Raw genomic sequence first — 13147 nt, 5'->3', positions numbered from 1 at the left:
TTGGTAAACACTAAAATTGGCCCTAGTGTGTGAATGTGAGTGTGAATGTTGCCTGTCTATGAGGTGGCGACTTGTCCAGTGTGTCCCCCGCCTTCCGCCCGAATGCAGCTGAGTTAGGCTACAGCACCTCCCGTGACCCCAAAAGGGACAAGCGGTAGTAAATGGATGGATGGATATGTGAAATTAGATAATCTCCCACGGCACAGACTAGTTGAAAAACACTGCCTTAATTAACTTCCCAAACAGATAAATAAATGTGTCACCCAGCTGGCTCCTGACGTCATCCTACTACAGCCAATCGTGGGCGTTAGGTAGACACCTTTTTTTTTGGTAATCCTCTTTCCCTAAAGAGGAAGAGTCAGATCAGCGCCACACTTCACTCTGTTTGCGCCAGGAATAGTTCTGCTAACGAGCCATATTAAGCGGGTTTACGCAGACAGGACTCAGCCGTGAACGGATTTTCTGTGTGCTATCAACATGTTTTATTCCAAAATGTAGGCACATTGTTTCATCGAACAAGTTGTTGTGGCAAATGCGCGCGTAAATCCGCATTTGGGTGTTTTACGCACAGACTTGTGTGTGGTTTTTTTCCCCCACTTTTCTCTCAACTTTTTCAGGCATGTTTTCATTTGTTTATGCCTTTTTATGTTTCTGCGCCCTGGGCTGCCGGCAGCAGGCGAGCAGCCAAGTGGACGACGGTAAACGGTACATTTGCCGTGCGGTGCCGCTCATCGGCGACGCCACCAGCTGCCCGGTGACCTTGTTACCTGAAGCCAACGCCGGTGGGCAGGAAGAAGAGCTGCGTAACACCGTCATGCAGCTACGGGACACCATTCTGCAGCAGAAAGCAACCATTTCCAAACAGATAGGCACCATCAACGAGCTGACCACCAAACTATCCCTGTGCGCCTCCACAAGCGATGATCGCAAGTACGAGAAGGGGGCTTCTTGGGGTAAAGAGAAACAAAACACCATGGGAGATGTCCCCAGAGATCCAAATGACACTATTGAGAATCTTGGCAAAACAATGCAGGGGCTCAAGGATCGGTTGGAGAACTTGGAGGTAAGACGCAAATGCATTAAAAATGCATTTAATGTATTTTGACTCACATTTAAACTGTGGGTTTAAGTTGAGTATATATCACATATATTAGGAGCAGGGCCGACCCTGGCTATATTGGGGCCAAATACAGAATTACATTTTAAGCCCACCATTACAAAACAATTTCACATGTGAAATTATTTTTATACTTTTTAAATCAAACTTGAACCTAATTCAATTCGTACTAAAATCCAATATGTTTTTGTGCAAAAAAATGACAATTTAACATAACTACAACAAAGTGGCATGTGCCAGGAGCAGACGGAGCAGGAAGGTGCTGGGAATATATTTGCTGTCAAATTTCCTATGAAAATAATTTACATTTTATATGTGCCCCCATGGATTGTGGGGCCCTATGTATGCACAGCACATGACCTCTCTGTTATATCACATCTTTAAAAGACTATGTGTGATCATATTATTATTATTATGGAAATTTGCAGTCTACAGTATGCAGGGTATTGTACTCGTATACTGTACCAAATATAACACCGCAAACCACGCTAGTAATTCAATGACTCGATTAATATCTCTCGAACTGTTTATGTAATCATCTTACACTTTTGATACAGCCGCTTAGGTATACAGTTGATTGACAAAAAATAAACATGGCAATAAAATGAATTATTTGACCATTTAAACTGTCCCCAAATTAAAATAAGAGGAGATTGGTTATTTGTTAGTGTGTGTGTATGTATATATATATATATATATATATATATATATATATATATATATATATATATATATATATATATATATATATATATATATATATATATATATATATATATATATATATATATATATATATATATATATATATATTTAAATGCATATTATATAGTATATATATATATATACAGTGTATATATATTTATATAATATAAATACATTTAAAACTATATATATATATATATATATATATATATATATATATATATATATATATATATACTGTATATCAACTATTTTTTATCTTTTATATTATAATTATGATTATATCTGGCTAAAATAACCAGTAAAACATTTAGTAAAAATGAAAAAAATTATAAACACATAAACGCTGCCAGTCAAATCAATCAAAATGGTGGCAACACTGTCAACATTTTTTATTGTAAATTCACACTAAATTTCTGGCTAATAATTGCACTACTTTAACAGTAGATTTTCAGTAATTTACAGTAAAATGGTTTTAAAGCAATTTGTTTAATTATTAGAGAGGATAATGATTACAGTATTTTACATTGAAATAACAGTTAATTGCTAAGAAATATAAGGGTTTTGTAATTTGTCCAGTCATTTGTTAGTTGTAATGTTAGAATATATTTGGATTACAGCAGTGTAAATAAATTGGCAAGATTACATTAAAGTGAAACATGTCAAAATAAAACATAATAAAAATAATATATTAAAGTAAAATTGGTCCCATCCATTCACTTCTCCTGAAAACACTTTAATTTAAACACAGTTTAGTTAAAGTTATATAATTTTTAAGCCATAAACAATCATTATGAAAACCCATGCCTAGTGTAAAGATCGTAGTGTATGTCGTCCTCCTCTATAAATTCTAGCATTTGTAAGCCAGTCAGCCATGCGTGCAGAACCCCGCTGTGAAGTCAAAAGCACCGTGCAGCTCTCCCGCTGTCCACTGTCCGTGATCACCTGTGTCCACTTCCTGCTCATTCAATCTTTAGCAACAGCAGATGCGGGCCAACATATCCGGCGCGCCCTTCCCCAGCGAGCTGCGTGACTTGCTGCAGCGTCGCCTGGTTGAGCTGGAGAAACAGCTCCTGAAGAAGGTCAGCAACCTGGAGGCGGAGAAGAGCATGCTCTCCAACGCCACGGCGGCGTACCGGATGAAGACGGAGAGCACGCTCAACGCCCTGGTGGAGAGAATAAGTGAGCTGGAGAAAGGTAAAGTGATAATAGATGTTATGGGTTTACAATCAATAAGTACATGACTGCCCTTTTAGTGGCTTGTCATCATTAGTGTGATGTACCTTCAAAGGCCCTTGAAGGTACACTTGACCTTTCAGCCTGGAAACATGCACTATGAGGCCTCCTAGTGACGTCTTCTATACATTTTTGTCACATAATAACATTGATAGCGCACGCAAAGCTGATCTACTAAACTTGTGCACAGAGGATTGCGGCTCTTAAGTGAGCCAAATTGAGAGCACGATCCATTTACTGTGTCTGTCCTCATGAATACGCAGAATGTATGATGATCATCAGAATGGGCGCAATACTGGAAGGAGAAGATGCAAATATAATTATCACACACAGTGTGATTTATCAAGACTAAAACTATTCTGCGGCCGCAGTTTTTTAAATTTGTATTTCAGGGGTTAGTATGTGTGCCTCACAATACAAAGGTCCTGGGTTCGATCCTGGGCTCTGGATCTTTCTGTGTGGAGTTTGCATGTTCTCCCCGTGACTGCGTGGGTTCCCTCCGGGTACTGCGGCTTCCTCCCACCTCCAAAGACATGCACCTGGGGATAGGCTGATTGGCAACACTAAATTGGCTCTAGTGTGTGAATGTGAGTGTGAATGTTGTCTGTCTATCTGTGTTGGCCCTGCGATGAGGTAGCGACTTGTCCAGGGTGTACCCTGCCTTCCGCCCATGGGCAGCTGGGATAGGCTCCAGTACCCCCCGCCACCCCATAAGGGACAAGCAGTAGAAAATGGATGAATGGATGTCTAGAAAGGACGAGCAAACTGGCAGTTTGTCTGTCAGACAGTGGACAGGACAGGACAGACATGTCCTCATGGATACGCAGAATATATGATGATCATCAGAATGGGCGCAATACTGGAAGGAGAAGATGTAAATATAATTATCAGTAAAAAAAGGTTGGGCATCGCTGCTTTAGATGCACCAATACTTTTGAAAGGTGCATACTTTAACTTGGATTTATATTCGAGTATAACTGTACATTAAGGGATGAACTCCTATTTTACCCCAATTTCTTTCAGTGATTTTCTTAATTTCATTTGTCATTTGTCCAACAGTATTTGTAATATACCTGAAAAATCATGCATTTCTTTTGATTTCTTCTACATCTGTGAGCATAGTTAAGGTTGATACCTGGGGTGGAACCAAAAAATCATTAAAAACACATGCAATTTCATCATGTGTATTAGTTACATGTATCCTATCTCACAATGCACGTCATCCCTCGTCTTTTCTCTTTTCTGCATGGACAGGAGGTGAAGACTTTAAGTCCCCGGAGCAGTTCAAACTCTCCCTCCCCCAGCGTACAAACTACTTGTATGGCCGCATCACCAAGAGCCTCCCTGAGATGTACGCATTCACGCTCTGCATGTGGATCAAATCCAGCGCCAGCCCAGGCATAGGGACACCATTTTCCTACGGTGTTCCCGGACAAGCCAATGAGATCGTACTGATCGAATGGGGAAATAACCCGATTGAGCTGCTCATCAACGATAAGGTATATTGTCGTCATCGTTGCTGCCTGTCATAGTGTGTTGCTAATTAAATTCTCTACGCCGGATGTACAAGGTTGCCCAGCTACCTTTGGAGGTACGCGACGGAAGGTGGCACCACATCTGCATCTGCTGGACCACCAGGGATGGCCAATGGGAGGCTTACCAAGATGGGGGAAAACAAGGGACAGGAGATAACCTGGCGGCATGGCACCCTATCAAACCAGGAGGGGTGATCATCCTGGGACAGGAGCAGGTTTGTTCTGCACACACATTTTCCATAAAATTATGAACTGAAACCAGAGCTTAGAGAGCTCATAATGATAATAAATAGTCTGTCTTTAAATGCTATTGACAGAGTAAATAATGTAAGGAAAGTTTTAATGAAATTATGACATTTGGGTACATGTATGTAGATAGACAGTGTATATAATTTATAGAATCTTTAATAATCATATATGTATTTCAATGCAATAGTAATAGTATAGTGTAGTTTGTATGTATGAGATACAATGGATAATAAGACTCAGTTTTGACACTGTCAATGAGGCATTTGATCAAATTAATTGACTTGCATATTATTGTTTTTGCAGTTTGGTGTGTATAATACAGTGGAATTCTTATCAAAAATGAACACAATGCTGATTTTTGGTTTATTTTTGTATACAACACAACAGTGCACGTCAGATGCCGTCGTCTTACCTATTGTTGTTTGTATATACTATATAGCAGAAGTGTCCAAACTTTATATACAGAAAAAAAACTAATTGTGGGAGTAACTTTATACATTTTGCACACTAAAGATACAAAGTATGTTAATCAACATATGATAACCTAAATCTCACCGGTGTCAAACTTAAGGCCCGTGTTTCAATAGAGCATTTCATCATTTTTGCTAAATGTGTTTCAAATTTGACAGAAAAAAATGTAACTGCATGCAACTGCAGTTCTTCTTAACTCGATATTATTTAATGCTAAAAGCTATTCCAAGCATTTGTCATTAAAACTATTTTTATAATTAATTCTACAATAGTTGAACCTTAATATCTGCTTGTCACCTTGACTTATGGTTGCAAAGCAATTTTTCGATCTGTTTGTTGCCATACAATACATATACTTATTAGGACTAGATAGTTAGGATCCCTTTAAGAAATAAGCATGACATTGTCGATTGAGAGTTTCTCTCAACTGCTATTGGATTAAGGGATGACCACCTGTTGCCTCCAATACAAACCATCTTCAGTTGTGCTCCCCGGTTTCATTGGGTGTTTCAGTCTTTTTTAACAATACACCCTCACCCAAGGCTGGGCCACCACTTTCTGATCAGGCTTGGCTGCGTGTTTGAACAATTTCCCTTGTGGATCATTAAAGTTTGTCTAAGTCTAAGTCTAAGTCACACCAGGGGTTCCACATGGTCACTTATACCTTCCTCTTCCGCCACAGCCAGTGACTGCTTCATTCAGCTGCAACTAAGCTTTTTTGACGGTTTTCCACTGGGCTTGTCCTTGGATTTCAACCTCTTTTAGTAGGTTTGTGGTGGAACTAGCTACAAAGCCGTTGCAACCTACATCAACTGGACGCATGTAGACCTTCCAGCCTTGGTGCTTAGCTTCAATAGCTAGATTTGAATATCTCAGCCTTTTCCTTTCAAATGCCTCATCAATGGCTTCCTACCAAGGGACTGTGAGCACCACGATGAAGATGCATCAGCAGAATTTAGACCAGAGGACTAAGTCTGGGCGCAGGTTGGTCGCTGCAATTTTGGGTAGGAAAGTGATCCTCTGATTTAGGTCTGCCCGCATTTATAAATTCTGTGCTGCAGTCAGTGGACCTGAGTCCAGAGGTAGTTGGTTGGTTGCCAATTTGCCCTTTCTCGGATAAAAGATGCTGATTGCCAGATGGTAGTCAGGACTTCTAGGGCCATGGCGTTGACAGTTACCCTTTTGCTCTCCAGTGCAGCAGCCAGGCACTTACAACACTTGGTGACGGCAGCAGGTGTATCTGTCTTGGATAAGTCTGGTCTTGCAACTCACCAAGAAGTGTTTGAGGTTGCTGTGGCAAGTCATTGGAGACAGGCTAAATCTTCTCCAAACCAAATATGTAGTTTGGTTGGAGAGGGCAGGATATCATATGTGGCTCTGATGGTATAGCTTAGCAAATAAGACTCCATGTTCCACAGGTGACTCAAGTTATCTTCCTCTTCGACACACCATCCCACCTCATCCAGCGGCCTTGCCTGGCTTGGGACACAGCTCTGGCACATCCTGGTGGCGCAATTCATCAACCACCAATCACCGGCATTCAGCTGTAGTTGCCTTCTGCTATGTAGTTGTTGTTGCTCCCAAACCTAGGTCCCTTCTGCCAGGTAGGACTTGGCCCATTATGTCCGGGTGTCTTAGGGTGGGCTTTGCCTGTACCTGTGCAACACTGCTGGTCCTGGCCTCCACTTCCTCCCTGTGGCTAAAGTGGGAGAAGCATCTCTGACAAGAAGATCTCGGGATTCCGCCAGGGTCGTTTTAAGCCTTGTTTTAGAGCATTTGTACTGCTCCACCAGGCTCCGAGCCACCTCCTCACCTGCAATTTCTTCAACCGATTGGTATGGATTTGGGCGACTTCATAGACAGAAACTGGCCACATGAAGCGGGGCAAGAGTCCGAACTGAAAGCACCAGAGCTTCACCTTCTCAGGAAGAGCAGTGCCATGGATTCACTTGAGGCCATGAAGAAAGTTGTTCCACTTGTATGGAGTCTCTGAGATCTGAGTTCTTCCACCGACCAAGGTTTGTGATCGGCTTCTCCAGGATCATTGGCATTGGCTTGTTATTGATGTGGAACCTCATTGACGATCTGCCCTTGACAATGGAGATGCTATGAGATATGCTGGGTTTTATCTCCATTTGTGCCCATCTAATGTTTCCCTAGAGTTTGATTGGTGCTGTTATGTTTGCCATGTCAATAATATATGCCATGGATGGAGGGAGCCGCAGCCCACACTTCAGGTATTCCCCTTCAACTACTCGTTGAGATGCTTGAATTATTAAATCCATTCCTATGGTGAAGGCCCCACCATACCACTAGATGTGAACAAAACATCTACATCTTAGGTTTGTGTAATAACTAACAAATAAAATTAGAGTAATATGTAACCCAACCCCCTTGATTTCATATTATTATCATTATTATTATGCTAGTATTTTTCCGCCAACTAAAATCTTTTTGAAGATTTCGGCCCACTCAAAAGCTTACCGTATCATGCAAAAAAATTACGCATGGAAATCAATAAAAACAAATACAGTAAGACACCCAGATTGTAGGACATTTTGAATTTCAGATCCCATTTTTGGGAGTATTCAGGCTAGTTGCATTTTTTTCTTAGTCTTTTTTGTGTAATTTTCTAAGCTTGGATGTGTTCATTTTGTCTTTAGAATGTGTGTCGCGGGTCAGTAAAAAAATGAGCTGCGGGCCACAAATGGCACTTTGGACACCCATGTTATACAGTATTGCAATAAAATAAGGACCGGAATCAAGAAAATGATTATATTTTAACAGGCCATAAATGTGACAAATATTTCATTTTAATACGAGGAACAATGTACTGTTATATTGTTGTTTTATGTGTTGTTGTTATATTACAACATTTTTGTTGTTGTCGCATTACACTTACTGTTTCTAATATTTTGGTAAAAATGATGTGGTGAGCAACATACAGTACTGCAACAATAGTATTGAAAAATATTAAATTGATACACTTGTGACAGTATTAGTCATAACCAAGCATTATTATTTTTCATCTGTAGCTAAACGTGGCCATTGAATGTTCATATTTACATAAATATTATTTGTTTCCAAGAAAGCAGCATATTTAATGATTAGTGTTCCATTCTGCAATAGCTCATAACAATTAAGCTGTTGTCTCCAGGACATTGTAGGTGGACGCTTTGATGCTGGACAGGCGTTTGTGGGCGAACTGAGCCAAGTTAACATTTGGGACCGCGTTCTGAAGCCGGCGGAGATCCAGTCTATGGCCAACTGTACGTCGTACACGCCTGGTAATGTGATCTCGTGGGTAGCCAGCAACGTGGAAGTGTTTGGAAGGGGAGCCTTCAAGAGGCCCTTGGAGATGTGTCAGGAGCGCCTGCCTAATACCTAAACACTTAATATAGCCTTTGCCTTTAATTAGCTGCTTTTCCCATGCATTCACCATTTTTGTCTAAGTACTGCGAATGGAAGCTATGTAAAAGTAGCATTTTAAATGTTGCACGTATGGTGTTGGATGTGCAAATTAGGATTCTGCCACCCTTCCAATCCCTCCCATTTCCCGAGAGGCTTTGAGGTGACGATGATGCACTCCATCCCCTCGCAGACGCACAAATACAAACACACGGAGGCTCAGACTGGCTCACAGTTTGCCATTGCATGCTGTGCAAGAGAGAGTGGGAGGGAAGATTAGCTTTAAAGTCTAGCTAATGTTATGTCTATTGCTTAGCTAGAAAATTGGCTTGGAGCCAAAAACAATCACAACATGTATCCTGACAACTTTAGTCCACTAGTCTACGTGTGCACTTTATCAGAGAAAGAACATTTTGCATGGACACCAGTGACGCTAATCACAGTGCTTTCTCCCTCCTTGCCTTTTACACATGAACAAAACAAATGTGTTTGGTAGCATCATCATTGTAAAACATCTGTACCTGCTATTTGTTGAATATCTTGCATTGGATTCTATTAGCTATCAAAGCTATGAATGTATACTTGTAATATGAGTCGTAGTGTCCTGCATTGTTTTGTATGGCAGTTTGCCATATAATCATGTCTGTGGCCTTCATAATGACTGAAGTGCCAACTCTTGTTTTGTAAGTCCCAAAATGACATCGCCAATAAGTGTAAAATAAAGAGAGCTGCTAACTAAATTCATGTTTCTTCACTTCAGTGTTGTCCATTAAGAATCTCCCAAGCAGTTTCATTACAGTGTACAGGGGCGTCGAAGTGCAGGGGTAAGTGGGGATTAAAGATGTGGAATTCAGGAACGAGTCGAGTCCTTTCAAAGGCTCCATCAATTGAACGAAGAGAACCGATCAGCAGTCGCGGGCTGAAAAACTTCGACTGGAGTTACACCGACTGAAAACCCCCACAAAATGAGCCAGAGACAAAAGAAATGTAACAACATTTGGATGCACTTTTCTGGTTCATTATTTCATTATGGGTATGTTAAGTAGTCTAAGTGCACACACAGCAGGTGTGATAGTACAATTATGTGTTCACATTTATAGATTGTGCTATTTTTTATTTATGTTTTGCATATATTATAGATGCATTATTTTGGCAATATTTTTATTGTGTTAAGATGCTCTTGTGTGCCAAATCTGACAGTAAAGTTGATTTGCATAGAGGTAATATGTAGCCAGTGTAGTTTTCATTGTGCCACAAAACCTCTTATAGATGAGAGAAAATTCAAATAATGATCTCAATGTCAATAGTATTCACAAAAAAAGTATAAATGGATACATTGCTACGAGTCATTATTTCCTTGATAAAAACTAGTAACTTCTTAGTAAATCAGAGGCTACTCAGAAGGTGAGATAACTTCCGGAAATTACTGGCTTTTAATGGCCAAAGGTATAGATGTGTGCGCCCAGGTTAAAGGAAACAGCAGGCTGTCTTCGGGACGGCGTGGCGAAGTTGATAGAGTGGCCGTGCCAGCAATCGGAGGGTTGCTGGTTACTGGGGTTCAATCCCCACCTTCTACCATCCTAGTCATGTCCGTTGTGTCCTTGGGCAAGACACTTCACCCTTGCCCCTGATGGCTGCTGGTTAGTGCCTTGCATAGCAGCTCCCACCATGTGTGTGTGAATGGGTGAATGTGGAAATACTGTCAAAGCGCTTTGAGTACATTGAAGGTAGAAAAGCGCTATACAAGTATAACTTATTTATTTATTATTTTAATAGATTTATTACAATCTTTGGCGATCCAGGTAATATTTACTGTGGTCTGGAACAACATGGCACACAAACAACTATCTGAAATGCAGCCACTATTACATACAGATGATGTGTCATGAGACATGCAAAACTAAATTATACACAAAGAGGATAAAAGTAAATGAGCTCAAATATACCTACAAATGAAGCATAATGCATACACATACAGCTCGCCTAAATAGCATGTTAGCATTGATTAACTTGCAGTCATGCAGTGACCAAATATGCCTGGTTAGCACTCCAACAAGTCAAAAACATAAACTAAGAGCACCTTTGTGCATTCAAGCACAGCATAAAATATTTGGTGGACAAAATGAGACAAAGAAGGAGTGGAAGATTTTACATGTAAACAAACTGTTGCGTTTGTTTGTATTTTTCCCCCATTTTTTCCATTTTTAATCCTTTTTTAAAAATGCTCCAGGCAGCCACTAGGGCGGCACTAAAGAGCCGCATGCGGGTGTCTGACCCCCGATTTAATTATTTGGCACACACATCCACACGTACACACACACTCATATAAGTGTAGAGTCACCTGTTGTCTTGTTACAGGTAACTGTCAAGTACTATAAGGGACCTGGCCGTGACATAAGTAGTACATAACGCAGGTTGAGCAGGATCTTTTATTTTAGCTGGCTTGAAGACAAAAACAGGTGGCGTGGGTGGCATTAGCAACGCTTAACGCAGGAGAGGCCACAAGGTCACTGGTGACATGGCAGACACTCATCCTCTGACTCTTTCCAACGACAAAGCCCTGAAACACCTCAGATGAGTTGTCTTTTAGATCTAAAAAAGTATGGCATACCCTTTAAGCAGTTAAAATGTTTATTTTAACTGTTGTTGATATGCTGGCTTTTAATAGAAGATGACTTTGTTATGTTACAGCCTTATTCCAAAATCGAATAAATTCATTTTTGTTCTCAAAATTCTACAGACAATAACCCACAATGACAATGTGAAAAGTGTTTTCTTTCTTTTAAATTTTGCAGAGTCATTCAAAATAAAAATAAAATCACATGTATGTACATACGTATTTACAGCCTCTGCTCAATACTTTGTTGATGCACCTTTGGCAGAAATTACAGCCTCAAGCATTTTTGAATATGATGCCACAAGCTTGGTAAACCTATCAAATTTGTAAAATAAAAATACAAATAAAAAACCTGTTCACATTGTCATTATGGTGTGTTGTCTGTAGAATTTTGAGGACAAAATTGAATTTATTCCATTTTGGAATAAGGCTGTAACATAACATAACGTAACCAAATACTCTCCGGATGCACTGTATGTTAGTGGTATCCAGCATCCAAGGTACAAAAGTATGTCAGCAGACCAGCCAGGATGCCTCTCCTGTTGTGTTAGCTTAGCGTTAGCCTCAGTGCTGTTACTAATAATCAGTATTTATTTCACTACAATTCTATCTGACATTTTATCTTCTCACACTGCTTTTAATCCATCTGAGTGTCTGTTTTTACCTGAGGAAACGTTGGACAGTTTTGTCCTGTTTAATGCTTGACAGGGTTTTTTCTACAATAAAACCCACCACATGTCTTTTAGATTCAATTCCAACCAATTTTTTAGAATATTTTAAGGTTCTTTGAGAGAGGAGATTTTAAACATCTTAAATTGCTCACTTCAAATGGGGGTCTTTCCTGCTGCTTTTAAAAAAGCGGTGGTGAGGCCCCAGCTAAAGAAAAGCAATTTAGATGCTGACAATTTTAATAATTACAGACCAGTATCAAACTTACCATTTTTAAGTAAAATTTTAGAAAAACTTGTTTTTAAACAATTATATGATTTTTTAAATAATTGCAATATTTTAGAGAAGTGGAACAGCTTGCCGGAGGACCTCAGGGCTGTGGAGAACGTTCATGTTTTTAAGAGCAGGCTTAATACCCACCTTTTAGATTGGGCTTTTACCTAATATTATTTTATTGAAGTCATTTGTATTTTACTTTTTATCCTATTAGTTATGCAAGATTTTATTTAGTTATACTTATTTACTATTTATTTACTGTATATTAATTTTTTTTTCTATTAATCTTCATATTTCTCAGTTGTATTTTATTCTTTATCTCCACTAATGATTCTTACTATTTTACAAGTTGTATTATTTTTATTTTCCAACATTCCTCGGATGAGCCATCTGCCTCAGGGGTTATCGGCCTTGCTTGTGGGGGCGCTTTTGTGTCATCGTCCTGGTGGCCTTGGTCTGATGACCTCCTGGTGCAGATGGCTCCTGTGATAGTGTTTACTCACATGTCTCCTCTGTACTCAGCCATGCAATCAATTGTCCTTATAGTTGCATACTGTATGTGTGTATGTTGTGTGTGTGTGTGTTTGTGTTTGGTATCTGTGTCCGTGCGTGCGTATGTGATAATGGGGGATATGTAATGTAATGTTTGTCTGATCTTGAATGGGATTGTGCTGAAAATCTTAATTTCCCCTTTGGGATTATTAAAGTATTTCTGATTCTGATTCTGATTCTGATTCTGATGGACCATCGGGGTATTGTTTTTAACTTTGTAAAGCACTTTGCGTTGCATTTCTTTAATGTATGAAAAGCGCTTTATAAATAAAGTTTGATCGATTGATTGATTGATTGATTGATTGATTGATT

General features: G+C 39.6%; 1 protein-coding gene across 1 annotated transcript; it reads left to right on the top strand.

Annotated features, from left to right (window-relative positions):
* The first annotated feature begins 380 nt into the window (after positions 1 to 380).
* On the top strand, positions 381 to 9447 carry nptx2b (neuronal pentraxin IIb). The gene is made up of 5 exons (XM_062054913.1): positions 381 to 1063; positions 2800 to 3019; positions 4313 to 4557; positions 4629 to 4808; positions 8471 to 9447. Exons 1-5 carry the CDS (start codon positions 620 to 622, stop codon positions 8699 to 8701), a joined length of 1320 nt encoding a protein of 439 aa, XP_061910897.1. The 5' UTR covers positions 381 to 619; the 3' UTR covers positions 8702 to 9447.
* Positions 9448 to 13147: the final 3700 nt, after the last annotated feature.

Source organism: Entelurus aequoreus, linkage group LG08 (assembly GCF_033978785.1).
Source record: "Entelurus aequoreus isolate RoL-2023_Sb linkage group LG08, RoL_Eaeq_v1.1, whole genome shotgun sequence".
NCBI lineage: Eukaryota > Metazoa > Chordata > Actinopteri > Syngnathiformes > Syngnathidae > Entelurus > Entelurus aequoreus.
The sequence above is the reverse complement of the archived record's forward strand: the minus strand, read 5'-3'. Positions and strand labels throughout refer to the sequence as shown.